This window comes from Carcharhinus amblyrhynchos, chromosome 4 (genome assembly GCF_965287045.1).
Source record: "Carcharhinus amblyrhynchos chromosome 4, sCarAmb.v2.hapA, whole genome shotgun sequence".
Classification (NCBI taxonomy): Eukaryota; Metazoa; Chordata; class Chondrichthyes; order Carcharhiniformes; family Carcharhinidae; genus Carcharhinus; species Carcharhinus amblyrhynchos.
This window is the reverse complement of record NC_137327.1, coordinates 46,454,147-46,480,723: the sequence shown is the minus strand read 5'-3', so window position 1 is coordinate 46,480,723 and position 26,577 is coordinate 46,454,147. Positions and strand designations below refer to the sequence as shown.

Sequence of the window (26,577 nt, the reverse complement as noted above, 5' to 3'; positions counted from 1 at the left end):
TGGTTTTATCAAGCTGTTCTTATTCATGTGATGTGGGCACCACTGGCTAGGCCAGCATTTATTGTTCATCCCTCATTGCCTTTGAGCAGCCAGTGGTGAGCTGCAATCTTGAATCGCTGTATTCTCTGAGGTGTCGGAACACCCACAGTGATGTTAGGGAGGGAGTTCCAGGATTTTGACCCAATGACACTGAGGGAATGGTGCGATCGTTCCATGTGTTCTAAAATCCCCAGCAGACAGAGTGAGGGAGTGCAGACAACAGATGTCTCCTGACCCAGTATTCAAAGTACATGACTGGCCCTCGTGCTAAGCAATCTAAGAGGTTACTTACTGTCTGTCTGACAAATTTCCCTGAACCCGGATTAAACATCTTCGTCATGGAACAGTCAAAAAGAGAGAAACAAATAAAGGAGGCAAACTTGCCACCCAAACACTGAAGCAGTCAACTCCCCTTTGCAAACTTGACTGAGGTAACTGCTGCTGATGGGTGGTCAGTGTGATCAATGACATGCCAGAGCCAGCAGTGGTTTTGATATGTGCAGCATTGGGTGAAGTTCAGTCAAAAGTACTGAACGGGTTGTAGAGGAGTGAATTATAGAAAAATAGGAGTTAAAGTTATTAATCAGTCTTGTTGCAAGAGGTGTTATACAGAGATCTCTGCTGCCTTCTGAGTTGTGATGTGGATGTGCCGGCATTGGACTGGGGTAAACACAGTTAAAAAGTCTGACAACACCAGGTTTTAGTCCAACCGATTTATTTGATAGTAAACGCACAAGCTTTCGAGGTTTCTCGAAAGCTTGTGCGTTTACTATCAAATAAATCGGTTGGACTAAAACCTGGTGTCGTCAGACTTTTTACTGCCTTCTGAGTTTGCAGGATGCAGATTGGTTGCCATGTTTCCTACATTATGAAAGTGACCACACTTCAAAAAAGATTTCACTGCCTGTAAAGTGCTTTAAGGAGTCTGGTGGTTGTGAAAACTGCTTTATAAATGTAAGATTTTCTTTCTGGGACCACCGTTGTTTGACATTTAAATAAACACTTTGAACTCTTGAAATTGTGCTTCTAATTCAAATGTGCTGATTCCAAGCTGCTGTGAAATACACAGAAGACTTGCCAAATTTCAATTTAGTAAGCTTTCAGAGGGGGGGTGTAAATGACAGATTCCTGTCGGTATCAGTACGTGTGAGGTTGTGCATTTTGGTGAGATCAATAATGAAGCACATGGAAATAAGTGTCTAAACGTGGGGGGAGGGTGGAGTAGAATAGAGTTCTGAAGTTGTTAAACTTGGTCAGAACATGCTTAGAATTCTGTGAACAACCCAGTTCCTTGTATGGGAGGGGGAGATTTAAAGGTATAGGAGTAGATACAAAAAATTAGATGTGATGCTAGCAGGTCTGAACAGGCAATGACTCTTTCTCTAGAAAAGAGAAGGCTGAGAAGTAATCTAAGCCTTTAAAATTATTAAAGGGTTTGATTTAAAATTGTAGGAAATGTTTCCACTTGCGGAAAATAGTGTCCGATTGAATCCAACGGAGAATTCGGGTGAAATTTATTTTTACCCACAGATTGGTGATATTGTGGATGTGGTTTGAGGTGAATAACATTTTATAATAACATTCTACGGGTGGCACAGTAGTTAGCACTGCTGCCTCACAACGCCAAGGACCTGGGTTCGATTCCTGGCTTGGGCCACTGTTTGTGCAGATGTCTGCATGTTCTCCTTGTGTCTGTGTGAGTTTCCTCTGGGTGCTTCGATTTCCTCCCACCGTCCAAAAGACTTGCTAGTTAGGTGCATTGGCCATGCTAAATTTTCCCTCAGTGTACCCAAACAGACACCGGAGTGTGGTGACTAGGATATTTTCAGTAACTTCATTGCAGTGTTGATGTAAGCATATTTGTGACGATAAGTAAACTTTAACATTCGTGAAGGAAAAGAGGTTGGAGGGATATACTAAAGGGACTGCTTGTAGGGTGGTGGGAAGAGACTCTTGTGCAACATTGGCCTATTGGAGCAAAAGGCATATTTTCTGCATTGGTTTCACAGTGCAGAGGGCAAAGGCTGAGATGCTATTTGAAGCCAGATTATCTTTGTCTTTGGGCAAGATCCAGTGAAAGAAGCCATTTTGAGGAACAGGGACTGAGGGAGAAGATTAGTCATACGTGTTTTGAGCAGGGGAAATTGATAGGACAAAGGTCAGATGGCAAAAGAAAGCCAACTCCCTTCCAGATTAAACTGAGCCAGTTTCCCTAATCACATCTAGCTAAGGAGGAAGGTGGAAAGTAAATCCATTAACAACAGAAGTAATATTTCTGGTGTGAATACCTTTCTTCTAGTGACTCGGGTTGCTTGCCATGTAATTCTGATGCATCTTGATTATGGCAGAGCTTGATTAGTTGAACTCTGTCTCTTGCACTTTTCCAGTGTGTTTGCTCTGCCTTACTGTGGCTGGCTGATAATCACTTTTTGATTTTTACCGGAATGTGGAGTTTGGAAATCTAGTGTTTGTCGCCCCAATGTTGTAACGTCTCTTATATGGTATTTGCCTTTTGAATTTTGTACAGGTATATACTGGCTGACCGAGCATTCACAGTTCTGAGTGAAACATTTCCTCCTCATCCCAATCCTAAATGGCTGGCCCTCATTCTGAGACTATGCCACCAAGTTAAACTCTTCCTTGGTCGGTTCCTTTCTAAGATATAAAACTTTATAAAGATCTAAAAATAGTTGAATCTGTATCTATCTGTCTGATCCCTGAACCAAAAAAGCTATCTGGCAGCCTCAGAATAATGTATACCTCGTTATCCCCAAAGAGCCACTAAGTTGTTGCTGTTCAAAATAGCCTCCCTCCTTTCTGAAACAATGAAGAATAAACAATTACTGCATTGCTTTGGTACAGGCTCCTTTCTTGAATAAATACTGTCCACCATTATAGTTAGTTTTAGGAGTCCTATGAATTACTGCCCCGTAGTGCTTTCCGTCCTGTGTTATGCCTTTATCTCCACTCAAACCAGTTCAGGCTCATGCTCTCCTGAGTAAAACCTTATTCACTTATGATGCTTATCAAATAGTCGGATTACTTGTGACAGTACTAATGAGCTGCCTGTTGCTCTCTGGTATAATAACTCTTTTTGCAATTCTAGGATGTGACTCGGGCTTTGGAAAGACAATGGCTCAACATTTTGACTCCCTGGGCTTTGAAGTGTTTGCCACAGTGCTGAATAAAAATGGGCCAGGAGCAAAGGAGCTGCTACAGATCTGCTCGGAACAACTTACCTTAATTCAGATGGACCTCACTAAACCTGAGGATATTGAAAGAGCCTTGCAAATCACAAAAGAGAAGCTTGGTGAAAAAGGTGAAATAAATATAACTGGTAGTTATGTATATTTATTTAAACATTAAACTTCTCAAAAAAAGAGTTGAAGCTAGTCCATTCCAATAATTACAATGGTAAGCCCTAATTACTGCCAAATGACCCCTGTGGCACTGAATATTAATATTTTCAAATGTGGAGTCTCATTCCTTTAAAAAGTAACTTTTTAAAACTTTATCCCTGTCTCTCAATCCCATCTAAATTGCTGCTCTTTAATTTTTGCCGACTACCTGATTTGACATTGAATTCACTATTCCAAGTGGTTTGACTAAGCTATAAATTCCTAAAGCTGGTTAAGGGACCAATATTATTCAACCAAGTTTGAAGGTTTATAAGCAGATTTTATGATACCTGGAATATTTTGGTCTTAATTGTTGGAAACTTGGATGTTCCTTATTTATTCCGTTGCATCAATTGAAAGAAATATGTTGTACAAAAGAACAGTGATATCATGGGTTTAACTATCGCCATTGATTTTAAACACATTTTTAAAGTCAGTGGGCCTGAAATTCCAACAGCACCATCATAGCTGAAGCAGGGGTAGGACTTCATTCACTGTAGGATCTGTTTATTTTGATTTGCAGAGGCATCCAGGCTATAATGCCTCATGATCTGAGTAGATGGAGGGAAAGTTCCTTTGCAGTGTTTTAAGATCAGCCCAAAGAAAGGCAGTAGTATTGGCACAATGATAATTAAACGGAGTGGTGGAATCTGTAAACTGGGATGGGAAGTTACATCTTTGATGTAGCCTTATTCTGTGTACCTTCCCTCATTGCTTCTTGATTCCACTCCCATTCTGCCACCATGGGAACACATTGGCATGACGGCTAGCACTGCTGCCTCACAGCACCAGGCACCCAGGTTCGATTCCTGGCTTGGGTCACTGTCTGTGTGGAGACCGCATGTTCTCCCCGTGTCTGCGTGGTTTCCTCTGGGTGCTCCACTTACCCCCCACAGTCCAAAAGATGTGCTGGTTAAGTGCATTGGCCATGCAAAATTCTTCCTCAGTGTGCCTGAACAGGCACTGGAGTGTGTTGACTGGCGGATTTTCATAGTAACTTCATTGCAGTGTTAATGTAAACCTACTTGTGACACGAATTAACTTCAAATATTAAAGGATATATATGGGAAGGCCTTTTGTGAGCCCCAGTGCTAAGGGTTCCACTAACAATTCTGGGAAGAGGATTTCCACATAGAAAGGCAATTTGATGCACCTAAAGATTGAACATGTAGTTTTAATAAAGCTCCATTGATACCCACCTAAACACATTCCATCCCCTCAAGTGAGGTTCCTCGATTCAATGTCTGAACATTTTCAGAATGGCACATTTTAAAATAAGGAGCTCTTGTGTTGGCACTGCAGATCCATCACTCTGTGCAACAGAGTGGCCTTCAAAGAAGTCCCTTCTTGAACTTGTTGCCATACCTGAATATTTTTTAACTTTGCCTTAATGACATAATGTTACTTGGGCTGGGTCAGGGCAGGGGTCAGGCTAGCATCCAGCAAACTGCATTTCCATTCCAGCTGCTTGTGTCATACGGACGCTGCGTGGTGGTGGTGGTGGTTTCTTTGGCCATTGCTGATGATCACTGGTGACAGAGGAAACCATAGGGAAACCTGAACAAACTCTTTTTTTTTGTACTTCTGCAAGTTTCTTGTAACAGGATCCTGGAAGCAAGTCACCCCTTTTGGCTTCTCAGCTCGGGACATGACCTATGGTGTTGTTACAAGGGAAACTGAGGTGAGGCAGTGGTGATCTGGGAGGGTTGATTGTTTATCTACATTACCCTGAGGCCCTCAACCCCTCATGAAACAAGGGTTACGTTCCAAAATAAGGCCAAATGGTAACGGTAATATTTTTTAGGACTTGAGTTTTCACAAGAAAAAATGTGCAGGATGATTTTTTTTTGAAATGTTGCTCTTGACGGTAACGTCTCTGATTTTCTTTTTCATTTGCAAAGATTCAGTAACTCTAGGGAGTGCATCTGAGGAAATTGAGAGTGCATAGCCATAACGTCCCATCCAGAGAATATTTTTAAGTGTTATCTTTTTCAGTTTCAGACTTGCACAGAGCTCCAAACCCTGCACTAAATTTCCTAAGGAGTTATTGTACTTTATTTTTCAGGTTTATGGGGTTTGGTCAACAATGCTGGAAGATGTAGCACCCTCAGCAATGCTGAACTTACGGCCATGTCCCACTATAGAGACTGCATGGAAATCAACTTCTTTGGTGCAATAGCTATAACAAAGGGCTTTCTTCCGCTGATACGCAGAGCAAAAGGCAGAATTGTAAATGTTTCCAGTCCAGTGGGTAAGCTATAATGTATACAGGAAAACAACATGATTGATGCACAACATAATTATTATATGGAAGACTAGGGGGAGGGGTCAATCTTACCAAAAAAAATTCTAAGTGCATGAAAACAGGAAACTGTCAGGCCATTTTTCTTGACTGCATGCGCATGATCTCCTACCCAACTAGTACATAGTGCATTGGAGATTGTCACTCCCATGGACATTGCAGCCCCGCACTCCGCCCATCTACAGCCTATCACCGCCCTGGTAATCGCCAATTGCAAAGTGTGCAGCCCCCATATATCCCCTCCCCTTAGAACCTGCCCTTGGCGCTGCCGAGTGCCTGGTGGTCAGTGCCTGTATGCCTGGTGAGTAGTGCTAGGCTAGCAGTGCCCAGGGGGCCTCAATAGCCATCAGTCCCACCAGTGAGGCCATCATGTCAAGTCCCCATTCCTGGGGACCATGTGTGATCATTGCCGGTGAGGACCTCCAATGACTAGTCCGTTAAGGCTCACTTGCCTTATGTGCTGAGCACACTCCTCATGAGGATTTAAATCAGCCTTGTGCCATTTCCAGGTGTGAAACTTATTATATCAGCTTAAGAGGGCTCATAATACCACGAGAGGCAGTCTCTTGCTATCTTACTGCCTCGTCAAACTGATCGACTGGTGTGATGAGCTGTTAAACCACCCCCTTAAAAGCAAAATGGCCTTAGTTTCTTGCTTTTATTTCCTCTTTCCAGTTGCAGCCTGATTAACCTCTCAGCGCTAAATGCGCTCCAGCAAATGGTGAACTTGGTGCCATGCATTAGGTGCTCCAAGGTTCTCTCAATCTCTTATAACAAATCTGGACAGAAACCAAGGACGTGTACCATTTTAGAGCAACTCCCATCTCTTTAACTTTCACAAAAATCCTGTTTCTTTGACTGATGTTGTGCCCAAGTTATGTGACAGAGCAGGTAAAACTCGTTTTTGAAACTTGGCCCCTACAATTGGATATTGCAGGTGGCAATGCATTAATCCATCTGTGTACTGCATTATCCATCCATCTTTAATATATTGTTCCCTTCCTAGTAGAGGAATTTTAAAAAGTAAGCAACTGCTAAGTAGTTATTGTCACTGCAGAGTTGGTAAATGCAGTGTTTCATGGTATTTCCAGATAACTTTAAAAAAAAGCACATAAAAGGGAGTGGCTGATCTGGCCCCTCAAGCCTGTGCTGCCATTTAGTAAACCCATGGCTGATTGTGGTCTTGTCTTCACTTTCCCTGCCTGCCCCACTATGTGCCTATACTGACTGTGTATTAGACAGTAAAATAATAAAACACCCACATATCAACCAACTGTGTACAAAATGATTGCAGGTATATTGATAAGCCCAATGACATTTTGCAATGGAAGAATAGCGTCATACAACAGGTATTTAAAAATAGGTTTCGTGTAGCACAATCAAGAATCACCCATCAAGAGTGTCATTTCAGCATTTTCATTCATTGCAGTTTAATATAAATCTAACTGATCTTGAACCATCCATTTTCTTCCAGGAGAGGTTCCGTTGCCATTCTTAGCAGCTTATGGAGCTTCGAAAGCAGCACTCACTTTATTCACAAATATTTTACGCCTGGAGTTGAGTCACTGGGGAGTGAAAGTGTGCAACATTCTTCCTGGACCCTACAAAACAGGTAGGTATTATTTGGCAGAGTGGCAAAAGACAGCAGAAGTAGTACTTTGGACTCACGATGGTGCCAGTAGAATCATAGAATCCTACAGTGCAGAAGGGGACCATTCAGCCCATCAAGTCTGCACCGACCACAATCCCATCCAGGCCCTGTCCCCATAACCCCATGCATTAGCCTAGCTAATTCCCCCTAACACCCAAGGGGCAATTCAGCATGGCCAATCCACCTAACCCGCACATCTTTGGACTGAGAGAGGAAACCAGAACATCTGGAGGAAATCCACACAGGCAGAGGGAAAATGTGCAAACTCAGGTTCGAATCCCACTATGGCAGATGTTGGAATTTGAATTTAAAGAACATCTGGAATTAAGCATCTACTGACCATGAAACCATTGTTTACTGTCAGAAAAACCCACCTGGTTCACTAACATCCTTTTTAGGGAAGGAAATCTGCTGTCCTTACACAGTCTGGCCTACTTGTGACCCCAGAGCCACAGCAATGTGGTTGGCTCTCAACTGCCCTCCAAGGGCATCTTGAATAATAATAATAAAAAAAAAGATTTGGGTCTGAAGTTGAACTGATAAAACAGTTGTGATTTACACCAGTTTTCTCCCCAATGCAGCACTTTTGGGAGAATCACCCCTCTGGTGTGCCAGAAAAACCACCTCCTCCACTGGGCTTTGTGTAGCCAAGAATAAACAAAATTGAAGAAATCACTCCCACTTTTCCTTAGTATTGGACCACAGAGTATTGAATGCAGTCAACAGCTGGCACTTGCTGAGACAAGTGCTGACAATTGATCTGATGGTGTACATAGATTTGAGGGAATGTAAGCTATTATAATCTTAAGGTGATCAATGGAACTAGAAACGGATCCTCCGGGAGCAGATAACATATCCTGTGTCAATAATAAGCAGTTATTTGTGTATAGTCAGTTGGAGTGATCAGAATCATGGGCTACAGCATGAAATATTTATCCAGGACTCTCTTGCACAATCCATAAAGGACCAGCAGAACAACATTCTTTCACTACACAGTAATCAATTGGGGTGAGAAATATAGCTACATTTAGGATAAGCACATAAGGGAGGGAGGAATGAAAGGTCTATTGAAATAGAAGCATATATACTGCATAGGCCTACTGGAGCAGATGGCCAGTTTTTGTGCTATAAAATCTAAGTAACATAAATTCAACCAGGAGCAAGAAAATAATGCTGTTCATTGCAGAATATATACTCATTTTCAGGCAATAGTTTTAGGTCTTGGATTGTTCATGAAGCACCTTTTTCAGTGTGTATTTAAAAAAAATACAAATTCCAATTCTAATCTTTTAGTCTGACTACAGCTCTGGAATGCAGCTCAATTTCCATGGCTAATCAAAAAGATTAATGTGACCTTTGCAACTTGACCCCTAATCCTTTCTACCCACCCCCAAACATTTTAACAGATGAGTCAGTAGCTACTGAACATAACAATTAGCAAAGGATCCAGGAGGAAGGTGAGTTTTTTTTATTTGCAGCAAATTATGTTCTGGAATGTTCTACCTGAAAGGGTTGTTGAAGCAGCTTCAATCATAACTATTTAAAAAGGGAATTGGATAAGTACTTGTAAAGGAAACATTTTCAGGACTGAGGTTAAGGAGGACTGTGGGGGAATGGGACTTATTGGATAGTTTATTTGGGAAAAAAAAGACCCAGCATAGAGACAATGGCCTGAATGGGTGGGGGTGGGGGAGGGGGTGGGGGGGGGGGGGGCAGTAGTGGAAACTCTGCAGATAGATTTGATTTTCCCCACACAATCGAGCATGTGCCAGAATATGACAGTTTGACTCCTGACAATCTGCTCACCCACAAGTGTCCCCCTCCCCCGGTGTCACTTGTCCAGTCCCCTTTTACAGTGAATGCATCTTTATTAGTTTGTTTGGGGCAGGGAAGGGAAGTAAGACTGAGAAAATGTGCTTTAATGGGATCTGGCTTCATACCCCTTCTAAAGTGCTCAGTGTCGATGATAAGAATCCTCTTGCATAGGTAAACCATACAATGCAAGAGGGTCTTGTGGGAAGGCTGGGTTTTTCCTACTTTGACTCCATTATTTTCATTCAACTGCTAAAACAACACTCAAACAATTGCATTGAAGTTAATGGTCACTAGTTTATTCTACGGAAATGTTCAGTGTTCATTACAGTGATCAGTCAGACAAGTGGACAGAAGGCTGAAGTACATCTGTGCTGTCTCCTCACTAGCCAGCTGGCAGTGCTGTCCAGTATTAAAATCACTGATCAGTGCTTGGATTCCTGCAACCACCAAGCCTCACAAAGCAAGCTGCAGGCTTCACCAATGGGCACGGGTGGAAGTAATTCTCCCCTCTTAAACTTAAACTCACTGAATCCATTGGACACCCTCAATGTTCAGACTGACCAGGAAAAGACAATTTATATTTAGATAAATGCAACACCTCATGTGCTTTTAATTGATTAAAATGTCCTGAAGATTATTTTATCTTGTATTCTCCTTGACTCTGAGTTCCATTCATTATTGTAAGAACAATTACATTAGGTAATTATAAAGATTTATCACACAGTCCCTTGCTTAAGTTTGTTCTTTCCCAGGATATCAAAAATGTGCATCTCCTTAACCTCCTCAATATTTTTGTTTTTCCACAATTTTGGGCTTGTTAAAATCCTGAAGTCACCTCATCAGAAATTTCAATTTTCTATTAATTCATTCTAATTGTGTTATTGCCTCTTCAGCTTGGTTCCTTTCCTTCTAAAAATAAATATGGATTCTGATCTCTGAATTTTTTAAATGCAAAGGCCGGAATTCTCCAGCCATTCAGGCCGGCAGGATTCTCCAGTCCCACCGGGAATGCGTCCTTGCCCATGGGTTACCCAGTGGCATAGGGTGACATCAGTGGGAATTCCCACTGACAGCAGAGGGACCGGAGAATCCCGCAACAAGCAAACAAGATGTCGCCTCCCACCGGCAGGTAAATAACGCAGTTGGGAGGCCAGAGAATCTCGCCCAAAGGGTCGTGGCTTCTGAGGTTTTCTAAACTGAGGTCAATGAAACTTTGTTGGTTAAGGATATTGGAAGATATGGAAGGGAGGCAGATAAATAAGCTAATGTGCTGGTTAGCCCTGACATAAGTTAATTACAGAGCAAGCTCAAGGTTTCCAGTATTCCTTGGTCCTAGATTTGATCTTTGATCAGTGTAGCTGGGCAGTAATGCTATAATTGGCCTCTGTATCTCAGGGATTGGAATGGGAATCTCTCTGGCCTGCTGCTGCTGCTATCTAATAACCTCTGCTGTAAAGGCAGATTTTTGGAAGGTGTTGGGTTTGGCTGTTATGTCACTGGCATTCACGTGCTGCCAAAACTCACAGTACAGACTTGCACATGAAGAACAGCCAGTTGGACAAGCTACCAAAAGGTTGCTCACATCAATCAACAGTTTCATGGAACGGAGAGAAGAAAAAATAAACAGGAAGTCATAAATAATTTACTACCTGTAACATCCAGAAACTGGCAATCCATTTCAGCTCCCTTTTTAATTTTCTCAAATTTAACAATATTTTTCAATGTTAAAATATTATATTTATGATTTTAATTTTGTGTGCATAATATCCAATGGTGGCACAGTGGGTAACACTGCTGCCTCAAGGACCCAGGTTCAATTCTGGCCTTGGGTCACTCTGTGTGGAGTTTGCGCATTCTCCCCATGTTTATGTGGGTTTCCTCCGAGTGCTCTGGTTTCCTCACACAGCCCAAAAATGTGCAAGTTAGGTTGATTGGCCACACTAAATTACCCCCTTTAGTGTCAGACAGATTAGTGGGATAAATACATGGGGTTACAGGGATAGGACCAGGATGAGATTGTTGGCACAGGTTTGATGGGCCAAATGGCCTTCTACTTTGTCGGGATTCTGTGATTCTATGAATTTAGAACCATAGTGACAAGGAGTTGACATGAACTGAGTGAGAGAGTAAGAATTTGGGCAAGTGGATGGGCTGGTGGTTAGGGAACTCGTATCCATGTCATATTTCAGGGTAGACTGTCAAGAACTGGTCTGCCTGGGAGTTTTGAGGTCCATCCAACATGTGTTCAATGGGAGGGATGTAAAAGGAGTAACAATTTAGAATGTCATAGGCCCAACCATCTTAGCTGCTACATCAATGCTGTCTGCTCCTATCATAAGATCAAAAGTGGAGATGTTCACTGATTTTACTAAGTTCAATATCATTTGTAACTCCTCAGATACTGAAGCCATCCATGTCTGCAGTACAGCAAGACCTGACAGGGCAACATTCAGTCTTGGGCTGATAAGTAGCATGTAACATTCATACCAGGCAAGTGCCAGGGAATGACCATTTCCAATAAGAAAAAGTCTAATCATCTCCTCTTGATGTTCAATGGCATTACCTTCACTGAATCCTCCATCAACATCCAAGGGGTTACCATTTACCAGAAACTTAACTGAATAAACTATTTAAATACTGTTAAATGGTAGGTTAGAGACTAAACATTTTGTGGTAAATCACTCCTTCCTTGACTCCCCAAAGATACAAGTCAGGAGAATGATTGATTGAATACCCTCCATGTCTACTTGCCTAGATTAATAATACAAATAGGTGCAGTAGTAGGCCCCTTGAGCCTGCTCTGCCATAAATAAGATCATGGCTGATCTGATTGTGGCCTTGACAGCATTTCCCGTCTGCCTCCCATAACCTTTGACTATCTTGTTAATCAAAAATCTGTCTAATTCAGCCTTGAATATATTCAATGACCCAGCCTCCATTGCTCTCTAGGATCAAGAATTCCAATGATTAATGACCATCTGAGATGAAATTCCTCCTCTGTTCCATCTTGGCGACTCCTTAATCTTAGGCTGTGCTCCCTGGTTCTAGATTTCCCCTGAGAAGAAAATTCTTTTGCCTTCTACCCAGTCAAAGCCCCTCAAAATCTTGCATGTGTTATAATCCAGGTCAGAAACTCCAAGGTGTTTTATGAAATCAGTCTAGACTATAAGTTTTGCATGTTGAATTTAGCTAGGGTGAGCATGAGATGTTTCATACCAGGTATGATTCAAATGACTCACTAGGAAGCTTTATACCAAACAAAGTTTAATTAAGAATACAGTTAACATATAGAAAATTAGCAATAACTTTTACCAGCTGCAAACAAGGGGAAAAAAAAATGATATTGTACAAACCATAACAGCTCAATGTGCTGTTCTAAGACAACATTCTTACCAACATATACTTCTGGTTTCGGTTTAGTACAGAAAATATGGATGCTCACGTGATTTTTCAGCTCTGATCCTGCAGTCTGCTGTGAATTAGTCCTTTTGAATGGAGAATTGAAACTCTGGCTTCTCCATTCTGGAATTCCCAGCACCTTGAGGTAGTGAGAGAGTGACCACTGACCACCAATAGTAAAGTTTCCACTCCAGAAAAGAAAGAAAGAGACTGATTCCAACTAGCCAGCAGAATTTCTAATGTCAGGGAGAGAAAACACTGCATCCAGTCTAGAGTCCAAACATCTTCTAACTGGCCAGCAACCAAAACTGAAAGTAAAAGAACTCTTGTGAGGGGAAACAAAACTGTCCTACGTGACTTGTCAATCATTCTTTCCCCTCAACAGTTCCAAAAAGGTCGTAAACTCCAAGCGAGTGCATTCGGCTCAGATTAAATGTAAATAAAAAAAATTAAATCATTTAAGCAACAATAAGTGGATATCTAGTCAGGAGCTGGTGCCTGCTTATCGCAGAGAACATGATTAAAAATACATTCCTTAAAGGCACAGTAGTGTCACATGTTTCAATAAGATCATCTTTCATTCTACTAAACTCATGAGTATAAACCCAACCTTTCCTAATAACACACCCTTTCATCTCAGGAATCAACGTAGTGAATCTTGTCTGAATTTTCTCCAATGCAAACATATCCCCCCTCAGGTCAGGAGACCAAAAATTGCTGGGTGTTAGAGATGGAAAGGTGGTAGGACTGGAGGGTCTCGATGACATTACTGTTACTAGAGAGGTGGTGCTCGACAGACTGGAGGGGCTGATTGTGGACAAGTCCCCAGGACCGGATGGAATGCATCCGAGGGTTCTGAAAGAAATGGCGGAGGTGATAGTGGATGCCTTGGTGGTTATTTTCCAGACGTCGCTGGATTCCGGGGAAGTGCCGGAAGATTGGAAAACGGCTAATGTTACGCCGTTGTTTAAGAAGGGTGCCAGGCAAAAGGCAGGGAATTATAGGCCGGTTAGTTTAACGTCTGTTGTAGGTAAAATGTTAGAATCCGTCATCAAGGAGGAAATAGTGAGGCATCTTGAGGGGAATTGCTTGATAGAGCAGACGCAGCACGGTTTCGTTAAGGGGAAGTTGTGTCTGACGAATTTACTGGAGTTCTATGAGGATGTGTCTAGGGCGGTGGATAGAGGAGAGCCGGTGGATGTGGTCTTTCTTGATTTTCAGAAGGCGTTTGACAAGGTACCTCACAAGAGGTTATTGCAGAAGGTCAGGGGACATGGAGTTGGGGGTAGGGTGTTAGCGTGGATAGAGGGCTGGTTGTCAATTAGGAGGCAGAGAGTGGGGGTCAATGGGTGCTATTCGGATTGGCGGTTGGTGACTAGTGGAGTGCCTCAGGGGTCGGTGCTGGGGCCTCAGCTATTTACCATTTATATAGATGATCTGGAGGAGGGAACCGAGTGTAGGGTGTCGAAATTTGCTTATGACACCAAGATTGGTGGAAAGGCAAATTTGTGCGGAGGGTGTGGAGAGTCTGCAGAAGGATCTAGATAGGCTGGGCGAATGGGCCAGGAACTGGCAAATGGAATTTAATGTTGGCAAGTGCGAGGTGGTCCACTTTGGTAGGAATAATGGTAGGAAGGATTATTAATTACGTGGAGAAAAACTGCAGCAGGCGACGGCGCAGAGGGACCTCGGGGTCCTTGTGCATGAGTCGCAAAAACCCAGCTTGCAGGTGCAGCAGGTGGTCAGGAAGGCGAATGGGATGCTGGCCTTCATAGCGAGGGGGATTGAATATAAAAGTAGAGAGGTCTTGCTGCGGCTATATAGGGCATTGGTGAGGCCACAGCTGGAGTACTGTGTGCAGTTTTGGGCACCGTACTTACGCAAGGATATTTTGGCCTTGGAGGGAGTGCAGAGGAGGTTTACTAGGCTGATGCTGGAGTTGAGGGGGTTGAGCTATGAGGAGAGGCTGAATAAACTAGGCTTGTACTTGTTAGAGTTTAGAAGAATGAGGGGAGATCTCATTGAGACGTATAAGATGATGAATGGGATGGATAGGATAGAGGTGGAGAGACTCTTCCCACTCAGAAAGGACAGTAGGACTAGGGGGCACAGCCTCAAGATAAAGGGGGGGGCGGTTTAGAACGGAGTTGAGGAAGAACTTCTTCACTCAAAGGGTGGTGAATCTCTGGAATTCTCTGCCCGTTGAAGTGGTGGAGGCTACCTCGCTAAATATTTTTAAGAAGCGGGTTGATGGGTTTTTGATAAGAGAGGGGATTAAGGGTTATGGGGAGAGGGTGGGAATATGGAACTGAGCCACGACAGATCAGCCATGATCTTGTTGAATGGCGGGGCAGGCTCAAAGGGCCAGATGGCCTACTCCTGCTCCTATTTCTTATGTTCTTATGTAAAACCATATGCAGTACTTCCATTGTACAGGGGAGGCTGTGGTGTGGTGATATTGTTACTGGATTACTAATCCAGAAATCCTGGGTAATATTCTGAAGACCCAGTTACCCAGTTCTGTGTTCGAATCCCATCAGTGCAGATAATGAAACTTGAATCCAACATTTCAAAAATTTGGAATGAAGAATCTGATGATCACCATGTTGTTCATTAATGTCCTTTAGGGAAGGAGATCTGCTGACCTTATCTGCAGCACTCCAACAGCTTGCCAAACTAAAATGAATGCTTTATGTCTCAATTTTCTGTTTGCTAACCAATTCAACAACCTCTTATTGCTAGCTCTCCTGTGATTCGTGTGTGAGGACCCCAGATTGTCCCACACCACATCTTTTATAATCATTTAAGTGATACCTGCTTTTCTAATCTTCCACTAAAGTGGACAACCTCACATTTTTCCACATATCATTCTCCAATGTCAGTTTAAATGAGTAGGTAAAAAACTATCTATTCTAATGTAGACTGTCTATATAGTCTTTACAGACTCCATTTTCTCCTCAAAGCTTGCTTTCCTATCTTAGCTTTGTATGATCCACAATTTTAGCTACAATACATCCAGTCCCTTCATCCCAGTCATTAATATAGGCCTACAATGTGTCGGGGTTACGGGAATAAGGCAGAGAGTGAGCCAGATGTTCTTTCGGAGTCAGTGCACATTCAATGGGCCAAATGGCCTCTTTCTGCACTGTACTGGTTCTGTGTGACTCCAATCCCACAGCACTATGGTTGACTCTTAAATGGCCTAACAAGCCACTCAGTTTAGGAGCAGTTAGGGATGGGCAATAAATGCTGGTCTTGCTAGTGACAGTTACATCCCATGAAATAATTGTTTTTAAATTGTAGCATGACTTTCCTACGTTTATGCTCCACCCGACATGCAATAAGGCCAACATTCCATTTGCCTTCCTTATTACTTGTTTAGTGATGACCATTGACCTGCCCATCAAAACTCACTGTACAGATGGACATTTGAAGAGTAGCTGATTGGACAAAGTGCTGAGGTTGCTCACATATACAATGGCTCCAGGGAAGGGAGGGAGAAAAAGGAAACAGAATCCAAAATAATTTACGACCTGTTATTGCTAACATTTCTATGTACAAGGATCCTAGATTTTCCTAAAGCTCATCTTTGCAGTCTCTCTCCATTTTAGTGACATCTGCTTTTCTAATCTTCCCACCAAACCTCACATTTTCCCACATTCTCCAATGTCAAATTTTTGCCTGCACATTTAACCTAGCTTTATATCCCTTTTAGATTCTATTTCCTCCTTAAAGCTTGCTATCCTGTCTAATTTTGTATCGCCCACAATTTTAGCTACAATGCACTCAGTCCCTTCATCCTAGTCAATAATATAGATTATTAAATTAATGGGAACCCTATGACATTCCAAAATTTGCCAAGCTAAAATGGACTCAGTCTCCATTCTCTGTTTTCTGTTCACTAACCAATTCAGTACTTGAAGCTCAACATCATTCAGCATCCAGCAGCTCACTTGATTGGCACCCCATGCCCCACCTTAAACATTCACTACATGCACAGTGGCATCAGTATGAATCATGTAAAAAAAAATGCACTGCATTGACTCACCAAGCCTCCTTAGACAGGACCTTTTGAAACCCATGACCTCTGCCACCGAGAAGGACAAGGCAGCAAATACTTGAGAACAACACCATCTGCAAATTCCCCTCCAAGACACAGGCCATCCTAAGCTAGAACTTTGTCCCCATTCCTTAACCGCCAGTGTCAACATCTTGAAACTCCCTAACAACAGCATTTTAGACATACCTATAACACATGGACTGCAGTGGTTCAAGAAGGAGGCTCACCATCACTTTCTCAAGGACAGTTAGGGAGGGCAACAAATGCTGGCTAAACCAGCAAAGTTCAAATCCCTGAACAAATAAAACAGAAGTCCACAATAGTCCTTGATCAACTTGATTTGATTTATTATTGTCAATGTATTAACATACAGTGAAAAGTATTGTTTCTTGCACGCTATACAGACAAAACATACCGTTCGTAAAGAAGGAAACGAGAGAGTGCAGAATGTAGTATTACAGTCATAACTAGGGTGTAGAGTAAGATCAACTTAATGCAAGGTAAATCCAGTCAAAAGTCTGACAGTGACAGGGAAGAAGCTGTTCTTGAGTCAGTTGATACGTAATGTCAGGCTTTTGTATCTTTTCCCTGAAGGAAGAAGGTGGAAGAGAGAATGTCAGGGACGTGTGGGGCCTTTAATTATGCTGGCTGCTTTGCCAAGGCAGCGGGAAGCGTCGATAGGGTCAACGGATGGAAGGCTGGTTTGCATGATGGATTGGGCTACATTCATGACATTTTGTAGTCCTTGCAGTCTTGGGCAGAACAGGAGCCATACCAAGCTGTGATACAACCAGAAAGAGTGCTTCTATTGCACATCTGTAAAAGTTGGTGAGATGCTAAATTTCTCTAGTCTTCTGAGAAAGTAGAGGGGTTGGTGGGCTTTCTTAACTATAGTGTCAGCATAAGGGGACCAGGATAGGTTGTTGGTGATCTGGACACCTAAAATCTTGAAGTTCTTGACCCTTTCTACTTCGTCCCCCTTTGATGTAGATAGGATCATGTTCTCCTTTTATGCTTCTTGGAGTCGATGACAATCACCTTTTATTTTGTTGACACTGAGGGACAGATTATTGTTGCCGCACCAGATTCTTTATCTCATTCCTGTACTCTGTCTCATCATTGTTTGAGAATTTCCCTCTGAAAAGCAGCAAATCATTTCTGGATCATGTTTGTACAAATCTTTTCCTTGTAAAACAATCAAAGATTACTCTGGGAATTTGTTAATCTCGCTAAAATTTGGGAAAAGTGGTTGTCATTGGGGTAGAAGAGCATCTTGGAAGTCCAGGCACAGTTTCCAGAGTGGAATTTCTTGGGGAATCTATAACGTTAGATCACTTGAATAACTCTAGACAGGAGCCATTGCTTCAAGGGCACCTCAGTCTAGTTCAGAGATGCCTGAGGCTTTGTTGTGCATACATCTACATGGTTCTATTCATTTTAGACGACCTTTCAATGCCAAAGCCCATGAAGTATGCTTCTTAGTAACGCATGACATGTACGTGGTGTACACCAGAGCAATCATTCACATATTGTAATGACACCTGGAGGCCAACAACAGTTCACGCTGTTCCAAAATCAATTTTAAATTCCGTAGAAGGTTCTACCAGTGAATGCAAAACCAGTTAGTTCCAGTCCATCTCTTACTGATGCAAAGAAGAAACTTGTCAATGTAAATCATTGACTGTGAGACAAATACTGTTTTTACTACACAAGATTGCTGGAATTTTACCCCCCACTATTTATGGCTTTGCAGGTTGGAATCTAACCATTTTTTTTCCATGAAAAGCTGCGACTCAGTAGCTGTTGCCGTAATCCAGTTAGCCGAGCAGCAGGAGAAGCTCAGAGTTACTCTTTCCGTTGTGTTCACTCGGACCTCAGGATGAGTCCAGCCGTTATCTGGCTGGTGGGCATGATTTGTCACAAAGTGCTAAAGTACATGAGGTACTCTTTGCTTCACACTACCAATGCCCACACAATGTAAAGCAGAAACATCCAATTTAGAATTCACTGGTGGAATACAGTAACACATTTGATCAGTTGCCTTTTAATGGGCAATTTTCCTGCCCTTGCTCCATCAGCTGTAGCCTCAGCCATTCAGCTGGAAATGTTGCACACTGTATGGGGTATTGTTCCCGAGCTGATGTCACTGATTTGCAGCGGGTGGTTTAACTGCAAGTCACCGATTTTTTTTCAGTGGATCAGGGTTAAATGGGCTGGCAAGGGTCTTTGTGCCATGGCGAGGGAGCAATGCAAACACCCCAGTAAGCCCTGACATGGCTTTCGTATCGCCACTGGTATTTCTGCACCGTAATAATGGCAGATGCAGATTTTTATTATTTCAAGGTCCTTCCAATTGTAAAATACTTGGAATTGTTTAATTTGTTTTATTTTAAGAAAAAGCCAAATCAACTCAGTCACTCCTGTGGACTTATTGTGCCATTAAAGTAAACAAATGCAGTAGTTTTCTTTTTATCTTGCAAAACATCAATATCTGTTCCACAAGATTTACGAGACAGCTATGCATATTCCTAAAATACCAGGGCACGTTTCATGACAGCAGTTCTAATAATAGCTCTTACCGTTGCATAATTCTCGATCGAGGAACACTGAAAAATAATTTTGTCTCCAAGTCCCTTATTTTTGGAGTCAGTAGCAGAACAGCAGTCTGCTCATTCTGTTCCTTTGGACTTGCGTGCAAAGTTGCTCAGCTGTCTTCCACTAAACTCTCAAGTTCCTTTCCCTCTTGAACCAGATGGAGAAAAGTAGCTTTTTTGATAGACAGCAGGGACCGGTTATTATGTTCACTGCTGAGGGTATGTCAAGCTTTAGTGCAGACAAGGGCTGGTAGCTCAGTATGTGCTGGTGCAGAGGAGCGAGGGACAGGCCAGCCCGTGTATTGAAATTAGGGACTTTCTGTTGAAAGTGTGAGAGCGCTGCCCCACCAGATGAATTCAAAACCATTGAAGGGGAAAATCTAAGGTAAAGGTAAAGTTTATTTATTAGCTACAAATAAAGTTTACATTAATACTGCAATGAAGTTACTGTGAAATTCCCTTAGTCGCCACACTCTTGCGTCTGTTCGGATCAATGCACCAAACCAACACATCTTTCAGACTGTAGGAGGAAACCAGAGCACCTGGAGGGAACCCATGCAGACATGGGGAGAACATGCAAACTCCATACAGACCGTGACCCAAGCTGGGAATCAAACCCGGGTCCCTGGTGCTGTGAAGCAGCAGTGCTAACCACTGTGCCATCGTGCCTCCCCAGTGAATCCACTGAATCTTCTTATTAAACACACCTTGTGAATTGCATTTTCTTTATCGATTCTGTTGGTCAATTTTGTAAAAACAAATAAGAGCAAAGAAAATTATAGAACAGGAACAGGCCCTTTGGCCCTCCAGGCCTGCACCAACCATTCTGTCTGACTGAACTAAAACCCCCTCACTTTCCAGGGACCATATCCCTCCATTCCCATCCTATTCATGTATTTGTCAAGACGCCCCTTAAAAGTCACTATCATATCTGCTTCACTACCTCCTCTGGCAGTGTTCCAGGCATCCACCACCCTCTGTTTAAAAAAAAAACCTGCCTTGTACATCTCCTTTAAACCTTGCCCCTCACACTTTAAGCCTATGCCCCCTAGTAATTGACTCTTCCACCCTGGGAAAAAGCTTTGCGCTATCCATTCTGTCCATGCCCCTCATAATTTTGTAGACTACGATCAGGTCGCCCCTCAACCTCCGTTGTTTCAGTGAGAACAAGCCAAGTTTCTCCAACCTCTCCTCATAGCTAATGCCCTCCATACCAGGCAAAATTTTTTTGGATTGTCTCCAAAACCTCCATCCTCCTGGTAGTGTGGCGAGCAGAATTGAACACTATATTCCAAGTGCTGCCTAACTAAGGTTCTACAAAGCTGCAACATGACTTGCCAACTTTTAAACCCAATGCCCTGGCTGATGAAGGCAAGCATGTCGTATGCCTTCTTTACTACCTCCTCCACCTGTGTTGCCACTTTCCAGTGACCTGTGTACCTGTACACCCAGATCCCTCTGCTTATCAGTACGCTTAAGGGTTTTGCCAGTTACTGTATATTTCCTATCTGTATTAGACCTTCCAAAATGCACTAACTCTCATTTGTCTGGATTAAACTCCATCACCTTCTCTCTGTGCAAGTTTCCAACCAACATATATCCTCTGATAATCCTCATTGCTATCCACCGATCCACCAATCTTTGTGTCATCAGCAAACATACTAATCAAACCAGTTACATTGCCAGATCATTTGTATATATATCCCAAACAGCAAAGGTCCCAGCACTGATCTCTGAGGAATGCCACTTGTCACAACCCTCCATTCAGAAATGCACCTTTTCACTGCTACCCTTTTGCCGTCTATGACTGAGCCAGTTCTGTATTCACCATGCCAGCTCACCTCTGATCCCATGCGACTTTACCTTTTGCACCAATCTGCCGTGAGGGACCTTGTCAAAGGCCTTATTGAAGTCCATGTAGACAACATCCACTGTCCTACTCTCATTAATGTGAGAAATCACAATCTTATTAAACTTCGTCACACTCTACTGGATTTTAACTAACTTGTGTAGGTTAACCTTCACTTACACCATGTATTTCTAAATGCTCCCTAATCTCACTTCTCATTGTGATTCTAAACATTAGCTGATAAGTGGCTGTCATTACTAGCTATTTCCTCATTGGACAAAGATGCTATATCGACCATTTCTCAATGCTATGGTGCAGGGGTGCATAGAATTGGGGCCCATCCTTTGCTACCTCCCTTCTCACTCTTTGCAGCTTAGGTTTTGCACTATCAGACCCCTGCAATCTTTCTGACTAGACTTCTGTTAATTTCTTTTCTACAATCATCTCAATATACCATATGCTTCCCCCCTCGTGCTTTGAAAGTGTCACCTGTGCCACCATTTGGATCCACCAATGCAAAATTTCATGACTTTACCTTAAATTTTCTATTCCACCCTTCACTATCTTAAAAAAAAAACTGCTTTGCCTTTTAAATACTTGCAAAAACCCTTGTCAGGAGCAGGAAATAAAAGTAAAATTATTTGCATTTTGGACACTGACTAGGTAAAGCTACAAACCAACGTGTACTGATAGAAGGCCATTTAGAATTTATTCCCCTTACAATTTCAGACCCTGACGTCAGATATTCGTAGAATCCCTACAGTGCAGAAAGAGGCCATTCAGCCCATCCAGTCTGCACCAACTGTCTGACAGAATATCTTACCCAGGCCCTCTTCCCCCACCCTATCCCCATACATTAACTCTCACTAATCCCCTAGCCTACACATCTTGGGTCTTTAAGGGACAATTTAGCATGCCCAATCCACCTAACCCGCACATCTTTCAACTGGGAGGAAACTGGAGAACCTGGAGGAAACCCATGCAGACACGGGGAGAACATGCAAACTCCATACAGACAGTCGCCCAAGGCCAGAATTGAACCAGGGTCCCTGGCGCTGTGAGGCAGCAGTGCCACCCTAATGGAAAATGTTGCAGAATTTCAGGATATTTTAAAGAATTGGTAGCAATTCAGTTCTTTGGTGCACATGGTTAAAGATTCTTGATGTTTTTCAGAAAAAAGTATTAGTAAATATGATAAATGAAGGAATCACAAACATCCAATTGCTCAGTGAGTGAATACATGTTTACTCAACAATTGTTTGAGCTTATCACTTGGGAGATTAACCGTAATGAGGAATAGAGCCCTTGACGTGGACAGTTTTGAGACATATCAAGTGGGGCGCCATTGCACTATGGGTGAGACTCTAGCTAGATTCTCTATGGTCCAGGCCATACTCCCAGTGAGTTTCAGTTGAAGCAGATTGTTGATGATAGAAGTTGGTGATTCTGACTGGTGCTCAGCTTTGAGAGGTCATGAGGGAGGGAGAAAGATTCAGAAGGAGAGCCACTGAGGATCAGGCACCGGGGGCCATGTGTGTGGGCTGGTGCCATTTTATGCTCTATCTGATACCCCCATTCCTTTTCCCGAAATGAAATCAATTTTTCATGTTGAACGTGAGCTTACTTTGCACTGAATATCTCCAAAGTGCTCTCTTTGAAGGCAGCTGTGTAAATCACTGAAAGAAAGGCAGCAATAGGAGGAGCTCTCACTGCATTCTTTGGGTCCTATTCGATGTCATAGAAACTCAACTTACAAGGCCCACATACATACTCGCCTGTGTGTCCACCTGGGCTAGCCATGTTAGGAAACCCATCAAAAAGAAAGCACTCTGGCCATCCATGAAAACAGGTCGCCACTCTAAATGTCATTCACTACTCCTCCATTGCCACTCCTGCCTGGAAACAAGGATTGATTTCCAATTCTAATATTTGGGAACAAAATTTAACTGTCTTGTCTGGAATGACAGTGAGAAGACATCATTAAAATACAGTTCCATTGCTGTAAAGCCATTAGCGATCAGTATCTATTATGGCACGGCTCTGATATTACTAGCCACAATATTGTGGTGAATTAAAAGTAAAAATGACTCTGCGTTATGCTGAACTTTTATCTCAATGAGGAAAAGCGCCAGCGTCTGAAGCAGAGGCTGTTCTCCCTGGCTTCTGTTGACTGGTGAGAGGAGTTAAAATCTTTTTCCTCGGGAATCTTGATCCAAGCTCCAGCCTCTTATATTTTTGGAACAGCCAAACAAACATTTTTTTTTGGCTATTTTGTTTCTTTTGTCTCAAGTATGGCTGTGCAAGTGCTGATGGATCAAATTTTAGGTCACGGTCCTCTGTCAGAAAGAGATGGTTGGCAATGGGCTATCCTTATCTAAATATGCCTCAGTACATAACAAAGAGAGCTGCTGGTACTGTTAAGGCCTGTGGTTGGGGAGGGGGAGGGGGGATAGTTCCACTTCAGCGCTGATCAGGGTGCCCTTAAAAATGGTGCCTGATCTCTCTGGAGCCGGCCTTGCTGGCTCTATCAGGCCCCGCCCCATCTTTAGTGTCTAAAAATCTGGACTAAAAACTCAGTGGAGGCCTCTTTCTGCACTGTATGGTTCTGTGTCAGTTTTCATGACAATTCAGTGAGTTTTCCAAATATAAGCTGCCAATGGACAAGAAAGTAATGCTGAGTGAGCTCTGTAACCCATCAAGTACAAAGAAAACTTAGAGAACCTTTGGGAGGGAGGTGATGGAAACTTGTGCATCTGATAAATGGAACGTAATGCGAGGCGGTGCATGTTGGACACAAGTGATGCCAAATGAGCAGACCTACCTGCCGTAAGTTTGTGTAAGTGCGACTGATGTCCAACAGTGTGCCATCTATCCATGAGCTTTCTCTTTAGTCTGTTTCTAACATTGCATTACTTATGAAGTTGTGCTCCTGGCCTTGAACTCCCTGTGCTTTTATGCACAGGCAGCAGGGCCCCAATTATATGCATAAACTGGTTTTCTGTCACCTGTCTGAGCAAGTGGAGGCTGAAGCACGATAGCAGACAGCCTTAGGGAGATCCAGGTCTACACCCTCCTATCACTACTTGTGGTGATGATGATAATCAACATAATAATTATTATTCTCACATGCATTAACATACAGTGAAAAGTATTGTTTCTTGTGTGGTCTACAAACAAAGCATACTGTTCATAGAGTACACGGGGGGGAGGAAGGAAAGGATAGGGTGCTGAATATAGTGTTACAGTCACAGGTAGGATCTAGAGAAAGAGCAACTTAATGCAAGGTTGGTCCATTCAAAAGCCTGACAGCTGCAGGGAAGAAGCTGTTCTTGGGTTGGTTGTTATGTGTCCTCAGACTTCTGTATCTTTTTCTCAATGGAAGAAGGTGGAAAAGAGTATGGCTGGGATCTTTGATTATGTTGACTGCTTTGCTGAGGCAGCAGGAAGAGTCAGTGGTGCTTGCCTGGGCTACATTCACAACCCTATGTAGTTTCTTATGGTATTGGTTAGAGAAGGAGCCATAGCAAGCTGTGATACATCCAGATTTGCATGATCTCTGTAAAAATTGGAAGGTGAGGAGAGCCTCATTGATCTGCACTGCCAAATGACAATATTTTCTCCTCTATCTTTTTCTAATTACTGATTTACACTTGTGTATATCTTGCAGCTCCATCATGTAATGTTGAGTATTGGGAACAGCAAGTCCACCATCTCATAAAGACCATTTCTTCAGATCTACTCCAGGACTATGGTGAAGAGTATATGTTAGAGACACATGATCGATTCTTGAAATACCTCACAACTGTTGAGGAGGACTTTAGTCCTGTGATTGAAAATATCACTGATGCTATCCTGTCAACAAATCCCAAACCAAGATATTACACTGGACAAGGAATTATCATTCAGTACATCTTTTTCTATATTTTACCAACATCATTAAGTGATTTAATTTTCAACAGGCTTTTCGTGCTTAATAAAGTCTTACCAAAGGCTTTACGAAAGTAGCACCGTGTGGGAAAATCAGATATTGTGAATAATTTCTCCTCCAAATTGACTCAAATTGACTCAATCTTCAATGAATAACTTGCTCAATTGGTAACAAGTTCATGTACATAAGTGTCTCTGCTGGGAAAGGTGAGATGAGAGAGAGGGGAAGATATGGGTAATTTTCACTTTCATTGTCTGTGTGTTAAACTGTCCAACTGTAATAGAATCCCTCCCACTTCCTCCAATTTTCCAACCCATTGATTCCAACCATTAAAGCTGAAAATTGCTCCAAGGAATTAACACCAGGGCATTTTGTATATAAAACGGCTGCTATAAAATTCAGCTGACTGTTTTTTATGGTCAGTAATGATTATACAAAAACGTTTAACAGGATCCCAAGTTCCAAATGTTATTTAGATGCTTTTGAATATGGCTTGTCTACTGTACGTTGTAAATATGGGTTTAATGTGCTGTAACTCCATAAGTTGCTACTTTGGAAAAATAAAACACCGTCAAAAATCTCTATCCCACAAGAAAAAGGTATAGCCCAATTTATGTGAAGGTGTTACCTGAATTATTGGGAAAATCTGGGCATTTTTATAGCATGCTTTGATCTTTATCAATCAGTTGAAGTTATGATTGTAGATGAATAAACAAAGACAAACTTCTGATTTTGGCATGAAATAAGTACCTCCAAGAAACAAGTCCCTGCAGATAAGTAGTTTTGCAAATGCTACACAGCCTCTGAATGCAAAGATATATTAAATTGTGTCCAAGGATAGAGGAATAGATACTAGGCCTGGGAATTTTTTCCAGTTAAGAAGGATCCTCAACACTTTTTTTTAGGAACATGTTGAGAAGGGAATGTTCCTTGTTAAAATGAACCGTCTCCATACATTATCCATTACATTCAAAAGAATTGAACTAATTGAATTATTCCGATGTACTTTCAACATTTAAAAAAAGCACGTTTTGTTTAATGAATATCTAAAATGAGGCATGATGTTACCCCAAACACAGCTTAGACCTAAAAGAGGTCAACAGAGCTTAGAGCTGTGCTCTATTATTGCTTGATGTCACTTATTGACAGACCTCTCAGTTGCAGTTAATGAAAGTCAGACTTTCTGGTAGCTTTCAGGAAGTGTAGCCTGCTAGCCTTAAAAACAAAAAAAGTAATGGTTTTAGAAACCGCTTAGTTATGACTGTGGTCTTTGGAGACTATACATTCAATTCTGTAAAATGTTTGTGTTTGTTTGTCATTTATGCTTTGCTTCATGATGGTTTTGAATCATTGGTGTTCACAGTTTAAATCTTTGTGTCTCTTGTAGCCAAAGCTGTAAGTATTTATACTTGTCCAATATGATGCATAACCTGCCTAATTATGAAAATTTCTAGATTAGTTTTTTTTGTATCCATTGTTACCTTTGGAACAAAACTTGCAGAGTAACTGAAAACTTGGTTTCTTTTTCTTAAGTCAGGGTGA

The 26,577-nt window shown here is 42.1% G+C and overlaps 1 protein-coding gene across 2 annotated transcripts in view; it reads left to right on the top strand.

Moving 5' to 3' along the window:
• Positions 1 to 25,158, top strand: part of hsd11b2 (hydroxysteroid (11-beta) dehydrogenase 2) — a 53,970-nt gene extending 28,812 nt beyond the window's left edge. The window contains exons 2-5 of one of the 2 annotated variants that reach the window (XM_080187090.1): positions 3,146 to 3,358; positions 5,503 to 5,688; positions 7,214 to 7,351; positions 24,775 to 25,158. In XM_080187090.1, the coding sequence (XP_080043216.1) occupies positions 3,146 to 3,358; positions 5,503 to 5,688; positions 7,214 to 7,351; positions 24,775 to 25,112 (875 nt within the window). In that variant the 3' untranslated portion in view covers positions 25,113 to 25,158. Of the gene's footprint in view, positions 1 to 3,145; positions 3,359 to 5,502; positions 5,689 to 7,213; positions 7,352 to 7,971; positions 9,045 to 24,774 lie in introns of those variants that run through there. The other variant, XM_080187089.1, reaches the window with a different exon arrangement.
• The last annotated feature ends 1,419 nt before the right edge of the window (positions 25,159 to 26,577 follow it).